Source organism: Heterodontus francisci, chromosome 34, assembly GCF_036365525.1.
Source record: "Heterodontus francisci isolate sHetFra1 chromosome 34, sHetFra1.hap1, whole genome shotgun sequence".
Classification (NCBI taxonomy): domain Eukaryota; kingdom Metazoa; phylum Chordata; class Chondrichthyes; order Heterodontiformes; family Heterodontidae; genus Heterodontus; species Heterodontus francisci.
The window spans coordinates 15915075-15940844 of NC_090404.1; the positions used below are offsets into that span (position 1 = coordinate 15915075).

Genomic DNA, 25770 nt, shown 5'->3' on the forward strand with positions numbered 1-25770 from the left:
TCGGGGGTGGCTGAGGTTACTATTCGCCCCCCGGCTCAGTTGTATCAAGACGCTGCATTTCTGTGTTGGGAAAAGCCTGCAGTAGCAGGCTGCTGCCAGCAGATGATGCACCGGCCCCATCGGATGCCGATTGGTGAATCTCCTCACGCAGCAAATTTCACCACCCGGTGGCCGGCAATAAAACAGCAACAGCACAGTCCGAGTCCACACAGCTTCTTCCAACGTGGGAACAGGAGGAGGCCATTCAGCCCCTCCAGCCTGTTCCGCCCTTCTGTTAGATCATGGTTCCATCTGCCCTCCTCGCTTTCATATCCCTTAACACCTTTACCTAGCGGAAATCTAATCAATCTCCGTTTCTTTGGGGCAGAGAGTTCCAGATTTCCAGCACCCTTCTTAACGTCACCCACACTGATCGGACGAGCTCTGGTTTTAAGGTTCTGCTCCTTTGCTCTCCCACACCAGAGGAAATAGTTTCTACTTATCCTGTCAACTCCTTTAATCCATAAACATCTCCATTGAGTCACCCCTTAACCTTCTAAATTCTAGGGAATTACAAGCCTAGTCTATATACAACCTCTTCTCAACATGTATCTTTCAGGCCCAGTATCATTCTGGTGGATCTGTGCTGCACCCCCGCCAAGGCCGTCCTGAGGTGCGGTGCCCAGAACTGAACCCAGTACTCCAGGTGGAAGCATTGTAAACTGTGAGGAGAATAGTGATGAACTTCAGTGGACAAAGGCTGGTGCGATGGGCGGACACTTGGCAGATCAAATTTAATGGAGAGAAGTGCGAAGTGACACATTTTGGTCGGAAGAATGAGGACAGGCGATATAAAACAAAGGGTACAATTCTAAAGGGGGTGCAGGAGCAGAGGGACCTGGGGGTATATGTGCACAAATCACTGAAGGTGGCAGGACAGGTTGAGAAAGCGGTTAATGAAGCAAAGGGGATCCTGAGCTTTATAAACAGAGGCACAGAGTACAAAAACAAGGGAGTTATGATGAACCGGTATAAAACACTGCTTTGGCCTCAACGGGAGTATTGTGCCCAACTCTGGCACCACGCTTTAGGAAGGATGTGAAGGCTTTAGAGAGGGGGCAGAAATGATTGACGAGAATGGTTCCAGGGATGTGGGACTTCAGTTGTGTGCACTGATTGGAGAAGCTGGGGCTGTTCTCCTTGGAGAAGAGAAGGTTGAGAGGTGATTTGATGGAGATGTTCAAAATCATGAGGGGTCTGGACAGAGTAGATCAGGAGAAACTGTTCCCAATGGAGGAAGGGAACCAATGGAACCAGAGGACACCCGAGTTAATGTGAACGGCAAAAGAAGCAACAGCGACAGGAGGAGAAACCTTTTCACGCAGCGAGTGGTGAGGATCTGGAATGCACTGCCCAAAGGCATGGTGAAGGCAGATTCAACTGAAGCATTCATAAGGGAAATGGATAATTACCTGAGAAGAGAAAAGAATTTGCTGGGCTACGGGGGAAAAGGCGAGGGAGTGGGACTAGCTGAGTTTCTCTCACAGAGAGCTGGCATGGACTAGTAGAGGGCTGAATGGCCTCTTTCTGTGCTGTAACCATTCTACGATTCTATAAGGCCTGATCAGGGCTCTGTACAGCTGAAGCAGAACTTCCATCCCCTTTGTATTCCAGCCCGAAAATAGAGGAAAATATCCCATTCAACTTTATAATTAATTCGTTCATTATTATTTAATAATTAATCCTCTAGCACCCTCACCCGAGTGGGCCTGCTTTTCCATTGGTAGCACGCTTCCCTTTGAGTCATAAGTTCAAGACCCACTCTGGGATTTGAGCGTTGAAATCAAGGCGGACATTCTGGTGCAATACCGAAGGAGTGCCACACCATCGGAGGTGCTGTCTTTCAGATAAAATGTTACACGGAAGGGCCCTGTCTACCCTCTCAGGTGGATGTGGGCGTGACACTATTGCGAAGAAGAGGAGGGGAGTTATCCTCGGCGTCCCGGACAATATTTATCCTTCAACATCACGAGAACGGACGATCAGCTCATTATCACAATGCTGCTTGTGGGAGCTTGCTGTGCGCCAGTTGGCTGCCGGATTTCCTACGTGACGACAATGATGGCACTTAGAAAGTACTTCACTGGCTGTAGGGTGCTCTGAGATGCCCTGAATTTGTGAAAGGCGCTACGTAAATTAAGCGGGTGCGTCAGCATCTGGCCGTGATTGGCCCGCAGGTGCTACAACAATGTCATCACCTGCCCACAGCTGAAAGGTGGTTACAAATTTGACAGCTGTGCAAAGCAACTCTTGTGTGTGTGTCTGGGAGAGGGTTCTTTTTCTATTCATTCTCGGGATTCGGGCGGGGTGGGGGGGGGGTGGGGGGTTGGTGTCGCTGTGAAGGCTGGTGTTTGTTGCCCATCCCTAGATGCCCCCCACCTTGAGAAGGTGGTGGTGAGCCGCCTCCTTGAACCGCTGCAATCCGCGCGGTGAAACCGCTCCCACGGTCTGCTGGGTTTGACACAACTGAGCAGCTCGCAGCCAAGAACTTTGGTGTGGGATCGGAGTCATTTACAAGCCAAGCCAGGCCGGGTAAGGGCGGCAGGTCTCCGACCCCGAAGGGACATTCGTGCAGCAGTTTATGACAATCCGACAGATTCACGGTCGCTCTTACTGCTATCAGCTGCTTGTTTCCCCACATGATTTTTGAAAAACTGAATTCAAATGCTCACACTACAATGGGATTCGGACTCGTGTTCACTGGATGACTAGTCCCATACCATTACCATAAACCTTACAAAAAGCATCCGTGTTGAAAAAAGCGGATGGCTGGAAAACTCCTGGGTGACGGCCCTTTAAATAACCCAGAATTCTGGGATTGCCGGGCCGGACAGTGACGTCGTCAAACAGACTGGCGGCTGCCAGGAATTTCTCGAATGCAGTTGTGAATGGGCTTTTTCATTGAGAGGAAATACCCACTTTCAGAGTGTGATTTCCTCTCTCCAGATCCACTGTTTACTCAAAAGAAAACTCATCGACGGCAGGAAATTAAGACGCGGGAGGGTCGGGGATCAGAATGTTCCAGCGAGCCAACGTGCAAACAAACAAACACCCTCTGGGACCCCGGGCTCAAATCCAGGACCGAGACAGAGGGACCACTGAAGGCCTGATGGTGGGGTGGGCTCAGTGGTGGGTCAGAGAGTGACCTTTCACCAGCCCCCTCAACCCCACCCCGGGGACTGAGGGGCCAAATCCAGTTCCAGACTGGATCCAGGGCAGGAGACGACTGGGCCAAGGGCGTGCCGACTTAATTCTGGCCCCGCTTTTAAAAAGTACACATGTTCAGCCCTTAAGGTTTTTTTTAAGCACGTTCTTTTGAATTATTATCTGATTTTGAATAGCAACGCTCTGGAAAACCTGGTTAGGAGAGAAGTCTAAATGGGCTGAGGAGCAGCGGGATCTAGGGGTACTGATACACAAATCACTCAAAGGTAGTGCCGCAAATTATTAAGGACATTTCAACAAAAAAAGCAAACTAAGCCGTGCAGTTAATTTCTCGAATTGAAGAGCAGGAAAAGTCACGTTAATCACGTATCGAACATGGTCAAACTGCACTAGGGAGTACTGTGAGCAGCTCTGGTCTCCGTATTATATAAAAAAAAAGGATATAGTGGCACTGGAGGAGGTGCAAAAGAGATTTAATAAAACGATACCAGAACTGAGAGCTTGTAACAGTCAGGAAAGGTTGAACAGGCTGGGGCTTTTTTTCTCTAGAAAAGGGAAGGCTGAAGAGGTGACCCGATAGAGGTCTTTTTAGATTATGAAAGCATTTAATTGGACAGAGGTAAAGAAGATGTTTCTACTTGCAGGGGAGACTAGAACTCGGAGTCATAAATATAAGTTGGTCACTAATCAATCCAATTGGGAATTCAGGAGAAACTTCTTTACCCAGAGGGTGGGGAGAATGTGGAACTTGCTACAACATGGAGTGGTTGAATTGCATTGATGCATTTAAGGGGAAGCTGGATAAACACACGAAGGAGAAAGGAATAGACAGATATGTTGATGGGGAAGAGGCACAAGTGGAGCATAAACATCAGCACGGACTAAATGGGCCCAATGGCCTGTTCCAGTGCTGTATATACTTTGTACTATGTAAGCTGAGTTGGTTTGGGGTGTCAAGTACAGATGGAGAAGCTGAGAGGGGTGGAAAACACCATCTGCAACACCGCCACTGGTGGGATAGTGTTATTACACCATGACATGTTTACATAGGTAATTAGCAGCATAAATACGAACTTAGGAACTTAGAATGGGAAAAGCTGACACAGGAAGTACGTTTAGACCTAAGATTTTGTTTTTCATGCCTTACAGAAACAAATGTCTGCAGTGGGGGGGGGGGGGGGTCATACTCCTACACACACTTGCCACCTGTCACACTTCAGGTGGCGGACCTTGGTGCCTCAGGGCAGGAATCCACACTCCCTACCTTTTCCGATCACGATGCGGTCGATGGCTGTTTCGGCAGCGCTCGCGGAACTCTGCACGTCCAGGAACAGCTTGCTTCCCATCCCCATGGAAACCATCTCCTGCAGCCGCAAATCTGGAAGGGAACAGTTTCAGAAGTTTTTAGGGAATCCAGGCCGGTGCAAACCTGTCGTCATCGTGACAGAAAGCACAGGGAACAGTTTGCAAAGGTTGGGGGGTGGGGGGGGGGGGTTGATTAGACGACTGATCTTGCACCCTCTGGAGACCCATGGGGTCAAATCCAGCCCCGAGCAGATGGGGTGACGGTCTCCTCCTTCTCTGTCTGATGGGGAGCAGTGGATCAGACGCTGACCTTTCACCCTCCAGGGTCCTGACTTTCTCAGTAATTTGAGTGTCAGTCAGCGACCTTGACATGTGGATATGGGAACCCTCTCACCTTCCCCATACACCACCAACCCCACCTGACCTCACCTTTATTTCGCGAGGCCTGCCTCCACAGGATCTGGGCGATGTCTCTCGTCCATGCCTGCTTGACGTCCGAGGACTCGGCCTGGAAGACGTAGGCCTCATTCGACCTCCTGCGCCTGAACCACACCTCGAACCGCAGCCCGCTGTCCCCGATGTTCTCCGTCAGTCCCACGTCCGCTGTCTGAGGCGGGGTGGTGGGGGGGGTTGGACAATAAAGGTCACAATGTCATCAGACTGCCGCGCTGACCTCTCCCTGCCCGCAGCTGCCCTCGATGACACGCGGTGCCTCACACCGTCTGCTCTGTCTGAGTCGCCGTCTTTCAGATGAGATGTAAAAGATCCCACGACACTATCGGAAGAGCAGGGAGAGATTCACCCCCCTTCCCCCACCCCCCCCAGTGTCCTGCGGCCAATACTTACCCTTCAACCAACATCACTGAAAGACGGATGATCTGGTAAGTTTTGAAGATTTGAAAAGGAAGATGAGGATTTGACCCGTGGTTCAAGATTGTCTATTTGCGGGATCTTGCTGTGCAAAAACTAGCTTCCGCATTTCCTACGTTACAACGGCTACACTTCCAAAACAGTAATTCAGGGGCTGTAAAGCACGCTGGGGGCGGCCCCAGGTTGGTCAAGGCGCTATAGAAAGGCAGGTTCCCTCTTAGTTCCCCCCAAAAAACTTGGACTAATTTGTTTTCCCAACTCCTCACAGCTGTGTTCCTTTCAACCACCTGTGCCCCATGCTGTCAGCCCAGACAGTCAGCAGAGTCAGGCTCTCTGACCCTGGGGATCGGCATCAGGAGACACTATCCAGTCCTCATTCGGAACCCAAAGGAATCACTGGTCCAGTGCTTCCCTCATGCTACCTAATCGGCACGGTAGACAGTAATAGCCCATACCAATTGGCAGTTACTGATACTTACAGTGTGAGGGAGCTGGATTAACATCAGTACAGATACAGTCAGTAACACAGGGCACTGAGGGGAGGGGTTACTGAGTGACAGTGTGAGGGAGCTGGATTAACATCAGTACAGATACAGTCAGTAACACAGGGTGCTGGGGAGAGGGGTTACTGAGTGACAGTGTGAGGGAGCTGGATTAACATGAGTACAGATACAGTCAGTAACACAGGGCACGGAGGGGTTACTGAGTGACAGTGTGAGGGAGCTGGATTAACATCAGTACAGATACAGTCAGTAACACAGGGTGCTGGGGGGAGGGGTTACTGAGTGACAGTGTGAGGGAGCTGGATTAACATCAGTACAGATACAGTCAGTAACACAGGGTGCTGGGGGGAGGGGTTACTGAGTGACAGTGTGAGGGAGCTGGATTAACATCAGTACAGATACAGTCAGTAACACAGGGCACTGAGGGGAGGGGTTACTGAGTGACAGTGTGAGGGTGCTGGATTAACATCAGTAGAGATGCTTTTAGAGGGAATGGGGTTAACTTTCTGGTGCCCTGCAAGGCCGCTCTCATTTTAAATCCCATTGCTGGTTTCCTTTCAAGTTTTATTTCTCTTGCTTTGAACCTTTCATGTGGGTGTGGGTGTGCTAGCTTTGGGACAGTGCCTAATTAAGCAAGGGGGATTTCCTGTGGCCCTGTTCGCATGTTGATATTGCAGCCTTGTTTTTCTATCCCATCATTAAGGAATGTGCAGATTCAAAACATAATTCTCAAAAGGGAGTCTCTCCGTCAAGGCCCCCTTTTAAAGAGGGAGTCTCTCTGTCAGGGCCCCCTTTTAAAGAGGGAGTCTCTCCGTCAAGGCCCCCTTTTAAAGAGGGAGTCTCTCCGTCAGGGCCCCCTTTTAAAGAGGGAGTCTCTCCATCAGGGCCCCCTTTTAAAGAGGGAGTCTCTCCGTCAGGGCCCCCTTTTAAAGAGGGAGTCTCTCCGTCAGGGCCCCCTTTTAAAGAGGGAGTCTCTCCGTCAAGGCCCCCTTTTAAAGAGGGAGTCTCTCCATCAGGGCCCCCTTTTAAAGAGGGAGTCTCTCCGTCAGGGCCCCCTTTTAAAGAGGGAGTCTCTCCGTCAGGGCCCCCTTTTGAAGAGGGAGTCTCTCCGTCAAGGCCCCCTTTTAAAGAGGGAGTATCTCCGTCAGGGCCCCCTTTTAAAGAGGGAGTCTCCCCGTCAGGGCCCCCTTTTAAAGAGGGAGTCTCTCCGTCAGGGCCCCCTTTTAAAGAGGGAGTCTCTCCGTCAGGGCCCCCTTTTGAAGAGGGAGTCTCTCCGTCAAGGCCCCCTTTTAAAGAGGGAGTCTCTCCGTCAGGGCCCCCTTTTAAAGAGGGAGTCTCCCCGTCAGGGCCCCCTTTTAAAGAGGGAGTCTCTCCGTCAGGGCCCCCTTTTAAAGAGGGAGTCTCTCCGTCAGGGCCCCCATCACACAGCGACTGGAAAACATTTCTCAACGGAATTTAAGCCCCCAAAAGAAGAGTGAACAGTGAAAACAATGTAACAGAGAATTTACTGTGATTGTTCAACCTAACCATCTCCTGGAATAAGCAGAAACTAATAAAGAGCCACCAAAAGCTGTGCTAAACCACACCTTGCTAAGTTGTGGTAGTTTTCCATTTCTGACTGTGCAAAAGGCACTCTGCAAAAGCTGCAGACAGTCTTTGTGATCTTAACGAGCCAGGATGATAAATACTTTCCAGTAAATGGTCGAGGATCAAACCAATTTAAACAACTGTTGTTTAAATTCCGGCTGGAATGATGCAGCTCTGAAGGAAGCCATTCGGTCCGTCGTGCCCCTGCTAGCTCTTTGAAAGGGCAATCCATTTAGTCCCGCGCCTTCTGCTCTTTTCCCCAGAGCCCTGCAAATGTTTCCTTTTCCAGTATTTATCCAATTCCCTTTTGAAAGTTATGACTGAATCTGCTTCCACCGCCCTTTCAGGCAGCGCGTTCCAGATCACAACAACTCGTGATATAATATCCTTCTTTGTGCCACCTCCGGCCCTCCTGCTGCAGACAATAAATCTGTGTCCTCTGATTACCAACCCCGTTGTTAGAGTAAATAACGAGAAACTGTTTCCGCTATCAAAACCTCTCATAATACTGTGCGCCTCTATTAAATCTCCCATTAACCCTCTGGGCTCTAAGGAGAACAATCCCAGCTTCTCCAGTCTCTCCCTGCGACTGAAATCTTTCATCCCAGCTTTCATTCCAGTAAATTTCCTCTGCAGCCTTTCCAAAGCCCTGACAAGCGTGCAAACCAAATAAAATGTTTGTCGTCAGATGGCATTACTCCAATCCCACCGCACCCACAGAAAACTGACTGTTATATATGCATGTTGTTAAAGACTGGCATTTCCATGGTGTCTTTCACGACCCAAAGCACTGTGCGGCCAACGAGCTACCTCTTTCGTTGTAATGTGGGAAACGCAGCAACCAGTTTGCACACAGCAACGTGATAAAGGACCGGGTAACCTGCTTTGTAAGTTGGGTTGGAGGGATAAATATTAGCCCCAGGGTATCAGGTAGAACAGTCCCTCGCTCAGCTTCTAGCAGTGACTGCGGGATCTTTTACATCCGTGCTGAGACGGTAAACGGGGCACTCGGCTTAATAGCTTGTCGGATAGCCTGGCACTCCCTCAGTGCTGGCACCGGGAGAGTCAGCCCTGGATTATGAAGATTACTCCCCACTCTGGTGCAGGGAATCAAAGTCACGAGCTTCTGGCTGAGAGGGGAGACCCAATGAGCCATGACTCACCCTGGTTGTTAATCTACAGAAAAGGTTCCACCCCACCCAGTGCACAACGCAAGTTCAAAGCAGGAAACCGCTTGATGCCACCAGCCAACTACCCCGCCCCCATCACTGCCATCTTCCATTCAATAAATGAATGGCTGGAAAATCACAGTGCAGCAGTGTGGCATTCTCCGATTTAGTCACCTGGAATGCAAAGATTAGGAATTCCATCCCTGGAGGATGGGGGAACTAACTCCTTCCGCTCCCCCACCCCGACAGAAGATGGGGTTCACAGAGGATCCAGGCACGGCCTGCGTCCAATGCTCAGAGGCTCTGCAGCGGTCACCAATATGGTCAGTGGTTGCGCCGGTGAGCATGATCAGACCCACCTTGAGGGACGATTTGTAGACGTAGGTATCCGAGCCTCCATCCAGGCGCTTCAGCTTGCTGAACACGATCAGCTCCTCGAAGAGGAAGACATGTCGCGTCGACTTCCGGCGCCCGCAAGACACGATGAACCGGTCGTGGCAGAGCAGCTCGCCTTGCTCCTTCAGATTCACCTGGAAACAGTAAGAACAGCCTGAGATTCACCCAAACTATCCACATGGAACAGGGTGATATCTGTACACTGACTGGTGTCTCTCAGTCCCTCTCTCTCAGGGAGATATCTGTACACTGACTGGTGTCTCTCAGTCCCTCTCTCTCAGGGAGATATCTGTACACTGACTGGTGTCTCTCAGTCCCTCTCTCTCAGGGTGATATCTGTACACTGACTGGTGTCTCTCAGTCCCTCTCTCTCAGGGAGATATCTGTACACTGACTGGTGTCTCTCAGTCCCTCTCTCTCAGGGAGATATCTGTACACTGACTGGTGTCTCTCAGTCCCTCTCCCTCAGGGAGATATCTGTACACTGACTGGTGTCTCTCAGTCCCTCTCTCTCAGGGAGATATCTGTACACTGACTGGTCTCTCTCAGTCCCTCTCTCTCTCAGGGTGATATCGGTACACTGACTGGTGTCTCTCAGTCCCTCTCTCTCAGGGTGATAACTGTACACTGACTGGTGTCTCTCAGTCCCTCTCTCTCAGGGTAATATCTGTACACTGACTGGTGTCTCTCAGTCCCTCTCTCTCAGGGTGATATCTGTACACTGACTGGTGTCTCTCAGTCCCTCTCTCTCAGGGAGATATCTGTACACTGACTGGTGTCTCTCAGTCCCTCTCTCTCAGGGAGATATCTGTACACTGACTGGTGTCTCTCAGTCCCTCTCTCTCAGGGAGATATCTGTGCACTGACTGGTGTCTCTCAGTCCCTCTCCCTCAGGGAGATATCTGTACACTGACTGGTGTCTCTCAGTCCCTCTCTCTCAGGGAGATATCTGTACACTGACTGGTCTCTCTCAGTCCCTCTCTCTCTCAGGGTGATATCGGTACACTGACTGGTGTCTCTCAGTCCCTCTCTCTCAGGGTGATAACTGTACACTGACTGGTGTCTCTCAGTCCCTCTCTCTCAGGGTAATATCTGTACACTGACTGGTGTCTCTCAGTCCCTCTCTCTCAGGGTGATATCTGCACACTGACTGGTGTCTCTCAGTCCCCTCTCTCTCAGGGTGATATCTGTACACTGACTGGTGTCTCTCAGTCCCTCTCTCTCAGGGTGATATCTGTGCACTGACTGGTGTCTCTCAGTCCCTCTCTCTCAGGGTGATATCTGTACACTGACTGGTGTCTCTCAGTCCCTCTCTCTCAGGGTGATATCTGTACACTGACTGGTGTCTCTCAGTCCCTCTCTCTCAGGGTGATAGCTGTACACTGACTGGTGTCTCTCAGTCCCTCTCTCTCAGGGTGATATCTGTACACTGACTGGTGTCCTTCAGTCCCTCTCTCTCAGAATGATATCAGTACACTGACTGGTGTCTCTCAGTCCCTCTCTCTCAGGGTGATATCTGTACACTGACTGGTGTCCTTCAGTCCCTCTCTCTCAGGGTGATATCAGTACACTGACTGGTGTCTCTCAGTCCCTCTCTCTCAGGGTGATATCTGTACACTGACTGGTGTCTCTCAGTCCCTCTCTCTCAGGGAGTTATCTGTACACTGACTGGTGTCTCTCAGTCCCTCTCTCTCAGGGTGATATCTGTACACTGACTGGTGTCTCTCAGTCCCTCTCTCTCAGGGAGATATCTGTACACTGACTGGTGTCTCTCAGTCCCTCTCTCTCAGGGTGATATCGGTACACTGACTGGTGTCTCTCAGTCCCTCTCTCTCAGGGTGATAGCTGTACACTGACTGGTGTCTCTCAGTCCCTCTCTCTCAGGGTGATAGCTGTACACTGACTGGTGTCTCTCAGTCCCTCTCTCTCAGGGTAATATCTGTACACTGACTGGTGTCTCTCAGTCCCTCTCTCTCAGGGTGATAGCTGTACACTGACTGGTGTCTCTCAGTCCCTCTCTCTCAGGGTGATAGCTGTACACTGACTGGTGTCTCTCAGTCCTTCTCTCTCAGGGTGTTATCTGTACACTGACTGGTGTCTCTCAGTCCCTCTCTCTCAGGGAGATATCTGTACACTGACTGGTGTCTCTCAGTCCCTCTCTCTCAGGGTGATATCTGTACACTGACTGGTGTCTCTCAGTCCCTCTCTCTCAGGGTGATAGCTGTACACTGACTGGTGTCTCTCAGTCCCTCTCTCTCAGGGTGATAGCTGTGCACTGACTGGTGTCTCTCAGTCCTTCTCTCTCAGGGTGTTATCTGTACACTGACTGGTGTCTCTCAGTCCCTCTCTCTCAGGGAGATATCTCTACACTGACTGGTGTCTCCCAGTCCTTCTCTCTCTGGGTGATATCTGTACACTGACTGGTGTCTCTCAGTCCCTCTCTCTCAGGGTGATAGCTGTACACTGACTGGTGTCTCTCAGTCCCTCTCTCTCAGGGTGATAGCTGTACACTGACTGGTGTCTCTCAGTCCTTCTCTCTCAGGGTGTTATCTGTACACTGACTGGTGTCTCTCAGTCCCTCTCTCTCAGGGAGATATCTGTACACTGACTGGTGTCTCCCAGTCCTTCTCTCTCTGGGTGATATCTGTACACTGACTGGTGTCTCTCAGTCCTTCTCTCTCAGGGTGATATCGGTACACTGGTGTCTCTCAGTCCCTCTCTCTCAGGGTGATAGCTGTACACTGACTGGTGTCTCTCAGTCCCTCTCTCTCAGGGTGATAGCTGTGCACTGACTGGTGTCTCTCAGTCCTTCTCTCTCAGGGTGTTATCTGTACACTGACTGGTGTCTCTCAGACCCTCTCTCTCAGGGAGATATCTCTACACTGACTGGTGTCTCCCAGTCCTTCTCTCTCTGGGTGATATCTGTACACTGACTGGTGTCTCTCAGTCCCTCTCTTTCAGGGTGATATCTGTACACTGACTGGTGTCTCTCAGTCACTCTCTCTCAGGGAGATATCTGTACACTGACTGGTGTCTCTCAGTCCCTCTCTCTCAGGGTGATAACTGTACACTGACTGGTGTCTCTCAGTCCCTCTCTCTCAGGGTGATATCTGTACACTGACTGGTGTCTTCCTGCAACAGAGATGAGCCCTTCAGCTCTCAGTCTGGGACTGGATTTGCCCCCAGGTTCCAGGTAAGGGTGGTGTCCGATCAGAGGTGTAACAAGATGGGCCGTTGGAATTAATTCCTGAAAGGGCTGAGTTTCCGTCACACCCGACTCACGTCACACCCCCGGATGGCGTCCATGGCGAGGAGATTGTTGCCGTGGCGAAGTTGGAACTTGACCATCTCCATGGCGGCCTGCAGGCTCGCCCTCTCCTGGGCATTGTCGGTGTCGCACTCCCCGATCAGGTCCTGCAGCAGGCGGCTGTAACTGACCATCCTCTGGATTGGTATCTGCAGGTAGGAGGCCAGGGCCATCCTGTCACCCAGGAACTGCTGCCTCCTCTGGAGATACGAGAGCAAAGGGACAGGTTTAGCAATGGAGGGGGCAAGGAGCAGGGACTGAGCTACCTGGAGGGAAATGGAGAGGGAGGGAGTAATGAGGACGGTGATGCAGAGGGAGAGAGTTACAAGGCGAGTCATAGAGAATCAGTATTAACAGAAGTGACGAAGATGGTAACGCACAGGGATTGAGTTCCAGGGACAGTAGTGAAAAGGGAGTGTGTCACTAAGGGAGTAATCGGCAGGGAGCGAGTCATGTGGAGAATAGATCGGGACAGTTGTGTGCAGAATAATGGAGGGGGGAAAGAGTCACATGCCAATTAATGGACAAGGAGAGTCATGTGATGAGTGAAGTACAAGAGGAGTTACATTGAGTACAAATCGCTCAGCAAAGTGGATGCCCTGCAGACGCGGCTGTCCCACCAGCATGGGATCATGTACTCAGCACAGACAGGTGCTCAATATTGTCCCGCGGAGGAAACAGTTTCAGACTGAAACGCCGAGAGGCGGCAGCTGTTCCCTCTCGCTCAGGCTCGGCCCCCCTCCCACTCCTCCTCATCCCGCCCAGGCCCCGGCACTGTCAGCAGACCAGAGAAAACAGGCAAAATGCCATTACCTTGAAGAATGCGTTGCCGTGGCTGGTGAGGAGCGCATCCGATTGCGGCTTGTTCTTCACGTAGAGGGCGTACATCGTGAACTGCTCTTTCTGTGGGGGGGTGTGGGGGGGCGGGGAGGGGAGGACGAGAGGAGTCAAGTCATATCACACTATTGTAAAATCAAACAGAACAGTACCAAGCGAGAAGGCTGAGGAAAAGTTGGGGTGGGGGGGTGGGGGGAAATGGGGGCTGAAACTTGGGCAGTGGGTCTATTCCTTGACTGACTGTCTGTACAACTGACTGTCCCGTCAGGGCCACTGCAGCCAGACGTTCAGAGTCAACCTCTTCGGGTGAGGACTGGAGCCCCGTGTAGACCAGACGTGGTTGCGGCCGGTTCCCTTCCCCGAAGGACATTAAGGAGGAAAGAGCTTGCCTTTGCGCAGCGCCTGTCACCACCTCGGGAAACGGGGCCAGAATTGCAGGGTCGCCACCCGGGAATTCCTTCCCTAGCACCTTGCCAAGCGGATTGCAGCGGTTCAAAAAGGCAGCCCAGTGCCGCCATCTCCTGGCGACTGGGGGTGGCTAATAAATGGGGGCCTTGACAACCTGACTCAAGTCCTGAGAATACATCTGAAAGTAAAGCTGATCCGGGGAGAGGGGGGTGGGGGGGGGTCGCGGGGTTGGTCCTATCTTGGGATCTGGGATCAATAACGCACTCCTGCAATGAAAATCGTCTGCCAGGGAGGGCAGCAATGCACAGAGTGAAAGTTACACTCCAGCACTGGGGAGCCCCACTCTGCTCCTCCCACAGCTGAAAAGACTTGTATTTATATCTTGCTTTTCACCTCTTCAAGCTGTCCCAAAGTGCTTTACAGCCAGTGTAGACTTGAAGTTGTCATGTGGAAACCTATATGCGCACAGCAAGATTCCACAAACAACAACCCGATAAATTCCTGGATCATCTATTTCTCCGTGACCTTGCTTTGAGGATTGGATGCCGGTCACAGGACACCGAAGAGAACTCCTCCCTGTTCTTCTTCCTCCCAATAGTGGCAGTGGGATCTTTTACATCCACCTGGAGGGCAAACTGGGCCCTCGGTTTCACCGTCTCATCCGAAAGACGGCACCTTCGGCAGTCTGGCACTCCCTCGGTACCGGCACCCGCGAATGTTGGCCCTGGAATACAGGCCACGAGTCCTTGGAGTGGGGACTCGAACCCGCGGAACGCAAATGGTAAACGCCAGCACTGGCTCAGGCGGAAAAGGCAGACTGTCGGACAGGTGTGGTTCTGGCATTCGGCGCAGTACTTACGTGGCGGAGGAAGCACACGCCAAGGTGGAGCGGGTGAGCCAGGCAGCCCCGCAGCTCCTGCAGGAGGTGCTGCCCATGGAAGTCCAGCAGCTTCTCCAGGTTGCCGAAGACGGCGCCCCGCTTGCCACGCAGGTCCTGCGGCACGTCCGGCCGATCCATCTCTGGGAAGTAGTTCTTGACCACGTGCGCCAGCGAGCCGACGTACTCCTGCTCCGCGGCCAGCGCCTCAGCCAAGGCGCGGCAAGGTTTACTGAAAGAATGGGAACAGGGGAGGGGAATGAAAGGAAACAAAAAGACGTGCAGTGAGCTGGGAGACTTGGAACGGAAGCACAGCAGCGCCATCACTGGAGGGAGGTTTAAATTGCAGCGGTACGCATTGAGAAAGAACTTCCAACAGCCCCTTTCATCACCTTGGGACGTCCCAAAGCGCTTTACAGCCAATGAGGTCCTTCTTGAAATTTAGTGTAGAATATGTGCTCAAGTGTCTGCAATAGGTCTCGAACCCACGACCTTCTGACTCAGAGGCAGCCCACCGAGCAATGGGCACAAAGGACAGGACGGTATGGTGCCAACATGCGTCACTGTAGTGCGACGGGATACAAGAGGGCGAGTTTTCACCGGAGAAGCTGGGGTCGTTCTCCTTAGAAAAGGTTAAGAGGAGGTTTAACAAGTGTTCAAAATTACAAGGATAGAGCCAGGCAGGGTCAATAACCAGTGGACACGGATTTAAGACAATCAGCAAAGAAACCAGAAGGGAGATTCGGAGAATTATTTTCACGCAGTGAGTTATCATCATCTGGAACGTACTGGCTGAAAGGGCAGTGGAGGCAGATTTAGTAGTAAATTTCAAAAGTAAGTTGGATAAATGTGCGAAGTGGAAAACCTTTCAGGACGATGGGGAAACAGCAGGATTTATTGGATAGCTCTTTCAAAGGGCCAGCACAGGTATGATGGGCTGAATGGCCTCCTTCAGTGCTGTGAGGTACTAAGAGTGCTGATTCACCCCTTGTGACTTCTCCGGGATGCGAGGGGGGGGACCACAGGAACCGATGTAGAGCAGCGAGGATTGGTCGGGCAGCTGAGTTTTGGGGTGAGTTGGAGTTTGCAGCAGAGTGGGGAGGTGGCAGGAGTAACAGGGGTGAAACTGGACATGGGCAGGGAGGCAGAGCGGGAGGAGTCGCACACGCACCGACCATCATGCGACACGCCCAGTATTAATTTTCACTGGAGTGAAAGGAACTGAATGTCAGGCGGAGCGCGCACAGAGGGCGGCCGATGTGATGCCGCCCGTTCAGTGTTCCTGTCCGATTTTTGCCCCCAAGTCCGGTGAGGAATGTTGAGCGTGGATGTGGAGTCCTGGGGGAAGGTAGGGGTGGAGGCGACGGCTTTCATGGAGATGTGGTAAAGACAAAACTTGCCTTAAACATCTTAAGACGTCCTGAGGCACTTCAAAGGAGGGTAATAAGACAGAAACTGACAGCATGCCACAGGTGGAGACATGAGGACAGGGTGGTAGGTGGATATTAGGAGGTAGGTTTTAAGGAGGGTCCTAAAGGAGGAGACGGAGAGGTGGAGAGGTTTAGGGAGGGAATCCCAGAGCTTCGGGCCCAGGCAGCTGAAGACAAGGCCGCCAATGGTAGAGTGACTAAAATCAGGGAGGTCGGAATTAGAGGAGCGCAGAGATCTCGGAGGGTTGTGAGGCTGGAGGAGATTACAGAGGGATGGGGGGTGGGGGGCCTATGGAGGGATTGGAAAATGTAAATGAGAAATTTAAAATAGAGGCATTGCTCAATCGGTGGCCAACGTGGGTCAGCAAAGCACACAGGGGTGACCAGGACTCCGTGAGAGTTAGGACACGGGCAGCCTGGGGGTTTGAGTTGGGCTTGAGTTAAAAAAGAACAAAGAACAAAGAAAATTACAGCACAGGAACAGGCCCTTCGGCCCTCCAAGCCTGCGCCGATCCAGATCCTCAATCTAAACATGTCGCCTATTTTCTAAGGGTCTGTATCTCTTTTCTTACTGCCCATTCATGTATCTGTCTAGATACATCTTAAAAGACGCCATCGTGCCCGCATCTACCACCTCCGCTGGCAACGCGTTCCAGGCACCCACCACCCTCTGCGTAAAGAACTTACCACGCATATCCCCCCAAAACTTTTCCCCTTTCACTTTGAACTCGTGTCCTCTAGTAATTGAATCCCCCACTCTGGGAAAAAGCCTCTTGCTATCCACCCTGTCTATACCTCTCATGATTTTGTACACCTCAATCAGGTCCCCCCTCAACCTCCGTCTTTCTAATGAAAATAATCCTAATCTACTCAACCTCTCTTCATAGCTAGCGCCCTCCATACCAGGCAACATCCTGGTGAACCTCCTCTGCACCCTCTCCAAAGCATCCACATCCTTTTGGTAATGTGGCGACCAGAACTGCACGCAGTATTCCAAATGTGGCCGAACCAAAGTCCTATACAACTGTAACATGACCTGCCAACTCTTGTACTCAATACCCCGTCCGATGAAGGAAAGCATGCCGTATGCCTTCTTGACCACTCTATTGACCTGCGTTGCCACCTTCAGGGAACAGTGGACCTGAACACCCAAATCTCTCTGTACATCAATTTTCCCCAGGACTTTTCCATTTACTGTATAGTTCACTCTTGAATTGGATCTTCCAAAATGCATCACCTCGCATTTTCCCTGATTGAACTCCATCTGCCATTTCTCTGCCCAACTCTCCAGTCTATCTATATTCTGCTGTATTCTCTGACAGTCCCCTTCACTATCTGCTACTCCACCAATCTTAGTGTCGTCTGCAAACTTGCTAATCAGTCCACCTATACTTTCCTCCAAATCATTAATGTATATCACAAACAACAGTGGTCCCAGCACGGATCCCTGTGGAACACCACTGGTCACACGTCTCCATTTTGAGAAACTCCCTTCTTCTCCTACTCTCTGTCTCCTGTTGCCCAGCCAGTTCTTTATCCATCTAGCTAGTACACCTTGGACCCCATGCGCCTTCACTTTCTCCATCAGCCTGCCATGGGGAACCTTATCAAACGCCTTACTGAAGTCCATGTATATGACATCGACAGCCCTTCCCTCATCAATCAACTTTGTCACTTTGTTGATAAGACACGGACGCATGCTGGTGTCCACCTACCTGCCCTTGGTCTGCAGTTCCAGCCTGGGAGTGCCGCCCCACGGGGCCTCAACCAGGGCCACGCCGGCCCTCGTCAGCATGACATGCTCCTTGGGCGAGCAGGTTCTGTCCACCACCTCAGTGCTGCTGACCTCCAGCCCCTTGATGAGGACCCCCGTACTGCTGCTGCCGCCTGGCTCGCTGAGGGTCCTCTGGCTCCAGCTGCAAATGGGAACCGCGTGGTGGGCAAGGTCAAAGCTCTGGGCCTTCTTCAGTGCCTGCCGGGAGTTCTGAACTCGGGGTGGGAAGCCGCCCGCAGCTGGCCCCACCTGCAGGGAGCTCCTGAGGCAAAGGTCAGGCTCGCGTATGTCCGGGGTGGAGGCGTGGATGGGACAGAAGGTCCTGAGGAGATCCGGGCTCTGGGGGGACCATCTGGGACTCCGGGCCGGTGGAACTTCATCGTGGTCTTCAGAGGCCGAGGCCAAAGAAAGGGCCGAGAGTCCGGCACCCATCCACTCGCTCCGGTCAGCAGGCCGACTGCTACTCAGTGACGTCATGCTGAGCGAGGGAGTCATGACACTGTTGCTGGGCCAAGGGCTCCTCCGTTCCAAACATGGCGTCCGACTGCCCCCGTGGCCCACCGCGCCCTCGGGCGCTTTCCTCTGGCTGGCCCAGCCCAGGGTTGGCCGCTCCTCCACGCACGACAATCTGCGGGTCCTCAGGGCGGCCGTCAGCTTGCGGCCAGCCTCTGACTTGGTCTCCTGGCACTTGGCCCGACAAAAGGTCCACTGGTCCAGGCACCGCGGGTCCCCCAGCTCTTCCGCCAGCTCGCGCATTTCCCAGAACCGGGACACGGGGATCTCAGGGTGGCGCTCTGCAAAGCGCTCCAGGCTGGCGATGGCCGCCTCGCAATGTCCAGGCGATAGGCAGTGATCCATACTGATTCCAGCCAGGTTCCGGATGCCGCCCAATGCCCAGTTGTAGGCCTGCAGAGATTAAAAAAACCAAAATAACAGAGGAAGAGTCTTTGTCCAGTAAAAGGGAACGATTCACTCCAATCTGGTACTGTATTGTTTTAACACATCTTTGTAACCAACGCCCCCACCCCACCCCCCACCACCCTGTGTTACTGACTGTATCTGTACTGATGTTAATCCAGCTCCCTCACACTGTCACTCAGTAACCCCTCTCCCCAGCACCCTGTGTTACTGACTGTATCTGTACTGATGTTAATCCAGCTCCCTCACACTGTCACTCAGTAACCCCTCTCCCCAGCGCCCTGTGTTACTGACTGTATCTGTACTGATGTTAATCCAGCTCCCTCACACTGCCACTCAGTAACCCCTCTCCCCAGCACCCTGTGTTACTGACTGTATCTGTACTGATATTAATCCAGCTCCCTCACACTTTCACTCAGTAACCCCTCTCCCCAGCACCCTGTGTTACTGACTCTATCTGTACTGATGTTAATCCAGCTCCCTCACACTGCCACTCAGTAACCCCTCCCCGTCCTCCGACAGCCAGACTCTTACCGTTTTAAAGAACTCGTGGAGCCGGATGGTCCTGTCGATGGCAAGTCGACACTGCTCTGCCCGCTGGGTGAAGTCTGCCAGCTGTGACCTGTAGCCCTGGAGCTGGTCCGTGAAAGCCTGAAGCTGCGGGGAGACGCAGGACTCCCAGTGCGTCATATCCTGGAGAAGCCCCTGTGCTTTCTGACAGTATTCCTGGTCAATTCAAGCCGGGGCCCGGTGGGTGTGGGGTGAAGTGGGGGGAAAGCAATTATTCAGTGTCAGTTGCCGAGACTTTACCTTGAGATATCGAATCACAGCAACAATCACAATCTGCATTTACACAGCTAATGTAAAACAGAAAAACAGCACCAGGCACTCCGCGGAGACTTGAGAATAAGACTGGGAGCGAAGGAGATGTCGGCACATGGATGACTGAAAGCCCGGTCAGAGAGGTAGGTTGTAAGGAGGGTGCTAAAGGTAGTAAGAACATAAGAAATAGGAGCAGGAGTGGACCATTCAGCCCCTCGAGCCTGCTCTGCCATTCAGTACGATCACGGCTGATCTTTTGCTTCGATTCCACTTTCCCACCCGGTGCCCATATCCCTCTATCCCAACCTTAAATGTATTCAACACTGGAGCATCCACAACCCTCTGGGGTAGAGAATTGCATAGATTCACAATCCTCTGAGTGAAGTAATTTCTCCTCATCTCAGTCCTGAATGATCTTATCCTGAGACTGTGCCCCCGTGTGTTAGATTCCCCAGCCAAGGGGGGAAACAATCTCAGTTTCTACCCTGTCAAACCCCTTCAGAACTTCATATGTTTCAATGAGTTCACCTCTCATTCTTCTAAACTCCAGAGAAAATAGACCCAATTTCCTCAGCCTCTCATCATAGAATAATCCTCTCTTCCCAGGGTCCAATCTAGTGAATCTTCGCTGCACTGTCTCCAATCTTTAAATATGGAGACCAAAACTGCGCGCAGTGCTCCAGGTATGGTCTTGCCAAAGCTCTGTAGAAATGTCGCAAGAGGGTGAAATTTTTTTCTCTCCTGATGCTCCTGTGAAGCACCCTGGGAGGTTTTACTACGACAATTTGTATTTGTACACTTGCTGTAAGATAGCTGAAATGTCCCCTGGTGCTTTAGCAGGGTGATTATTGGACAAAATCTGACATCAAGCCATATAAGGAGATTTTAGTATTCCTGATCAGCAGCTCAGTCAAAGAGGTAAGTCTTAAGGAGTGTCTTAGAGGAGGAGGGAGAGGTGGAGAGGCGGTGCCTCGGGCCTAGCTGAGTGGAGGCATAGCTGCCAATGGTGGAGGGAAAGGAGTGAGGGATGCATACTAGCCCAGAGTTGCAGGAACACAGATCTCGCAGAGTTTTAGGGCTGGGGACAGAGATGGGAAGGAAGCGAGGTCATGAAGGATAAGAATTTTAAAATTGAGACATTGAGGGACCGGGAGCCAATCTAGTTCAGTGAGTACAGGGGGTGATGGATGAACCTGACTGAGGATGGGATAGGATGAGGGCAGTAGAGGTAGGGATGGGCTGATGCTTACGGAAGGAGAGTAGATGAGTGCTGCCAGGAGACCACTGGAATAGTCGAGTCTGGAGGTGACAAAGCATGGATGAGGGTTTGTTTTGCGACTGGTGGACTGAGCTGGTGGAAATGTACCCAGGACACCTTCAGCCAAGAGCCAGTCCCATAGGAAAAACCATATGCAGTCCAGAGAAGGGGGACTGAAGGTCTCTGGTGAATTCTCGTGTAATGAGTGTGGAAATGTGTCTGTTTACCTTCAATCTCTAGACGAGCACCCTCTCCTTTGAGGACCAGATGTGCGACTGCTTCCTTTTCTATATTCTGACAGACCATTCACTTCCCATTCCAAATAGTCCAATGACTATTTGAAATGGAGTCTCTATTGGCAATGTAGGTAAATGCAGCAGCCATTTTATGCACAGCAAGATCTCACCAACAGCAATGAGATGACTAACCGTGTGCTCTCGTTACTTTTGGTGGTGCTGGTTGAGGAAGGATCGTTGGTTCCAGGGTAGCAGGGAGAACTCCCCTATTCTTCTTCCAATAGTGGCCATGGGATCTTTAACACACCACCTCATCCCAAGGAAGGTGCCTCCGGCAGTGCAGCACTCTGTCGGTACTGGCGCCAGGAGCGCTGATCACGGGTGTGAGTCTCTGGAGTGGGACTCAGACCCACAACCTTCCAAGTCCAAGGGTGGTGGAGTGGGGAGGGGGTGACGGGGACACAGTGAAACTGACTGAGCCAAGCTGACATGGCTGAGCTAAGCACTGTAACAGGGTGAACAGTCAGTCGGGTGTAGATATCCCAGCAGCCCGGTCTGGAGAATCTAACATGGTGATGGCTTTGAGTGTTGGCGCACACCCGGGTAGCCAAGGAAAGAATGCGGAACGAATACATTCATCTGCGATATCTCTGCTGACAGCTTCCCTCCTCACCCGCTTACCAATGCCATGTGGTTGAAGTCTCGAAATTCCTGTTGCTTCTTCCGGAGAGCAGGGAGTGAGTCTCCCATTTTCTCACTCTTGACCAGCTGTGGTTGCCCCACATTTCTGAACCAGTCACTCACCTGAGGGGGAAGAGAGGGAGACAAAAGATGAAAGGAACAGGACTGATTGAGGTGAAGAGAAATGTTTGTGTGCATGTGAATGTGCGTGGTGTGTGCACGATTGAGTGTGTGTGTGTGTTTGTCAGTGGGTGCATGTTTGTGTGCAAGAGTGTGTCAGTGTGTGCAAGTGCGAATGTGTCAGTGTATGCACGGGTTTGTGTACGTGAGTGTCAGTGTGTGAATGGGCATGTGAGAGTGTGTGTGTGCACAATTGTGTGCACTCACGAGAGTGTGCACGGTTATGTGTGTGTGTGTGTGTGAGAAACTCAGTGCATGTGTCTGTGTGCACAGGTATTTGTGTGTCTGTGTTTGGGTGTGCGTCTGTCTGTTTCTGTATGTGTTTTTAGATGTGCCTATAGATCACTGGTTATCTCCATAATCTATAGATCATGATTCTGTGCCCTTATATATTCCTGGCCAGATCTGTATTTTATTGATTATTGTCTGAGTGCATCATACAGATTCCTGGCTAGATCTGTGCTCTAACTTACCGATTCCTCAGTAGCTCCATAAATTCCTGACTAGATCCATTCCTTATCGATCAGTCCATTTTTAAATCTCATAGTCCCTGCTTGCTATAGGTTAATCCCCGAATCTGTACCCTAAGTATTCCTGGCTAGCTCCATAGCCTATAGATTCCCAGATAGCTCAGTTTGAGTATTGCTGAAAATAAAGACATGTCAAAGCTTTTCGTCTTGCATTCATCAGGACAATCTTCAAGAATACCAATGTAAGGGAAAACAATGACTTTATACTGTATGAGAAGAGAGTGCTGATTGGTTGGCAAGCGAACTCTGATTGGTAGAGGCGTTGCCATGGGGAATGCACCAGTTTACGGTGACTGACAGTTAACTGCCAAGCTTCGTTTGAAATTTAAACCAGGCAGGTTGACTAGGGGATTGGTCAAGGCGTCGCCCTGAGGAATGAACCAGTGAATGGCTGACACCTATTTTGTTTAGCTGAAACTGGCACAATGTTTGTATATGTTCTTTCTGTCTGCAAAGAACAGGGCCCTGTGCATCAATATATGTAGCTTCCTGTACGGGCAAATGCACCACACTGCGAGCCCGACTGACAATCTTAAATTGCAGATTGTCCTGATGAGTGCAAGACGAAAAGCTTTGACAACATGTCTCTATTTTCAGCAACACTCGGGTTCTGTACATCCAAACGACTATAGCTCAGTTTCTTACAGATTATTTTCCAGGGGAAAAGACATGCATTGACATGAAGTACTTTTTGAAGTGTAGTCACTGTTCTAATGTAGGGTAGGGAAGTGTGGCAGCCAATACGCCCCAATAAAAGTCCCACGAAAAGCAATGTGATATTGACCGGATAATCTGTTTTAGGTGCTGGCTGAGGGATAAATTTTGCCTAGGACAACTGGGAGAACTCCCCTGCCCTTCTTCCAGTAGCAGCCGTGGGTTGGGGGATGCCCATCTGAGAGGGCAGACAGGGCCACGGTTTAATGCCTCATCCAACAGACGGTGCCTCCGAAGGTGCAGTGCTCCCTCACAACTGGCACCAGCCTAGATTTTGTGCTCAAGTCCCTGGCGAGTTCTGGTGAAAGGTCACCAGTGGATGTGCGGAGCGTTTCCAGCACTTTCTGATTTTATTTCAGATTTCCAGCATCCTCAGCGTTTTGCTTTTGTGTTCCATGGTGTGGGACTTGAATCCAGGACCTTTGGACTCAGAGGTGAGGGTGAGACCAACTGAGCTAAGGTGGCTTAGTTCTGTATCCGAAAGAATCCCGGCCAGTAACCCACTTCAGAACAGTAAAACCGATCCCCTAATGAATCACGGCTGGTTAGGTTTGCCCGCACCCTTGACGTCTACCATCTTTCTCCGGCAAATTCCGGGGCCATGGGAGCCTTATCCTCTATGCTGGATTTTCCATGCTCCCCCTCCCTGCCCCCTTTTCTATTCTGCTGTAACCATTAACACCTCCTCTGGACCCTCTTATTTTTCATCTACTTGTCCCATTACCATCCCCCACCCCCTCACCCCCCGTCTGCCTTCCATCATCACTTTTGTCATTTAATCACTCCAGCCCGCCACCCTTATGGCAGATCTTCCCATTTGTCCTTTCCTTCAACCCCCTTCCCCTTGCATCTGTAACTTGCACCTGCACCCACTTCCCCCGCCTCTGTAACTTGCACCTACACCCACTTCCCCCGCCTCTGTAACTTGCACCCCAAGGACTACAGCGGTCCAAGTAGGCTGCTCACCACCACCTTCTCAAGGGCAATTAGGGAAGGGCAATAAATGCTGGCCTGGCCAGTGACACCCACATCCCCAGAACAAATTTTTAGAAAGCTGTTGAAACGAACAGCAGGAGGCCATTCTGCCCCTCAAACCTGTCCCCTACGCTCAAGCAGATCATAGTTGTCCCTCAACTCGTAAGTTCCCTAACCCTTAATATACCTAACAAAAATCTACCAATCTTCAGTTTTGAAACTCTCACTTGTCCTCCCAGCCTCCATAGGTTTTTCTGGGGAGGGAAAACAGATCCAGGTTTTCTAGTATTAACCGAATACAAGACGGAAGGAGGCCATTCGGCCCATCGTGCCTGCGCCTGCTCTCTGAAAGAGCTACCCTTTGTCCGAAGAACGGCTTCCTGGCATCACCACTGAACGGCCTAGCTCTAATGTTAAGGCTGTGCCCCCTGCATCTCAAACATTTTCCATTTCTGATGACAGATCCTGGACCTGAAAAGTTAGCTCTGTCCGTCTGTCTGTCTCTCCACACAAATTTTGCCCGACCTGCTGAGCATTCCAGCATTTACTGTTTTTATTTCATATTTCCAGCTGCTGTACTGTTCTGCTTTTGCTGCCGTAAAACCCTGCGTGCCGGGAGGAGAACGTGAAATGAAGAAAATCATAAACAAACATCTCCGGCTCACTTCCCGCCAGCCCGTCAACCCTGCCGAGTACCTCTCGAAACTGGTCCTCGAAGCACCAGAACTCAGCCAGACTTTCCAGGTCCTTCTGGCGCTGGTTGGACACCTGAACCAGGCGATGGACCTCCTCATCCACCTGGTTATAGAGGGCACAGGTCATCTCCATGTCATGCCTGTCGGTAATTTAGAATGCCGCAATCAGTAGAGGCAATTTGGTTTGCTTTCCTTGCTGATAATGAACAGCGACTGGGTTGCAGACGGGGCCTCACCCACTGCCCCACCCGGTCCCCCATCAGACAGAGCAGACCTTCATTCCCCCTCTGTCGAGGACCGATTTGACCTCTGGTCCCAGACACTGAAAGGTCAGTATCTGACGCACTGCCCCACCCAGCACCACCACCACACCCCACTGCGCCCCACCCCCGTCAGACAAATTAATCCAGTAACATAAACAATTCTGTACCCTTGCAACCAAAGTACTGTGTTAAACAACAATTGTCTATCAGTTTAGCTGTCGAACAGTTAAAAAAAAAGAGGCACTGCTTTAAAAAAAAACGCCTCAGATGCCAAGAGAGCCCAGTTTCCAGCCCCCATCGGCTGAACCCTGATCTCTGCATTTCTGAATCACACTGTTTTCGTGGGACCGGAATTCTGTTGGCCGGCAGCAAGGCTTCAGAGGCTGCGGGGGAGGGGCTCTGAACGTCATGGGACAGTGACATTCCTGAGATAGAAAGGAGCCCACGGTCGGGAGGGGGGGGGGGGGATGGGGAGGGCGGGTGGTGGTGATTGGAATAATCAGCAGCATTGTGAGGGCAATTGTGACCTTTCAGACAGAGCCAAGTCATTAACGAGAGATTGCGAGGGACCGTCTGCCAAGTTACATTATTAAAAAGAATGCTCACAATTCCAGGAATATCCAACTCGGACACTGTAATTGGATAACTGGGTACTTTCACCTGCTGTTGTCAAATCCAGCCCCTAAAGAGGGGGTTGAAGATCTCCTCTCTGATGGGGGACTGCATGGGGCAGTGGGACCGATCATTGACTTTCACCACCTAAAAACCTGGGGTCAAATCCAGCCGCAGACAGCGGGGACCAGTGTACCCAAATGGACTTGAACTTCTGGC

General features: G+C 51.4%; 1 protein-coding gene across 1 annotated transcript in view; it reads right to left on the minus strand.

The window, feature by feature from the left end:
- The window catches only part of LOC137349110 (mucin-3B-like), a 65849-nt gene that overhangs the window by 5956 nt on the left and 34123 nt on the right, over nucleotides 1–25770 (minus strand). Inside the window, exons 9-18 of the mRNA XM_068014463.1 lie at nucleotides 24678–24816; nucleotides 21583–21705; nucleotides 19120–19311; nucleotides 17609–18573; nucleotides 14446–14695; nucleotides 13155–13244; nucleotides 12317–12541; nucleotides 8998–9168; nucleotides 4939–5116; nucleotides 4469–4582 (exon numbers count right to left, since the gene is read on the minus strand). Coding sequence (XP_067870564.1) covers nucleotides 4469–4582; nucleotides 4939–5116; nucleotides 8998–9168; nucleotides 12317–12541; nucleotides 13155–13244; nucleotides 14446–14695; nucleotides 17609–18573; nucleotides 19120–19311; nucleotides 21583–21705; nucleotides 24678–24816 — 2447 coding nt within the window. The remainder of the gene's footprint in view (nucleotides 1–4468; nucleotides 4583–4938; nucleotides 5117–8997; nucleotides 9169–12316; nucleotides 12542–13154; nucleotides 13245–14445; nucleotides 14696–17608; nucleotides 18574–19119; nucleotides 19312–21582; nucleotides 21706–24677; nucleotides 24817–25770) is intronic.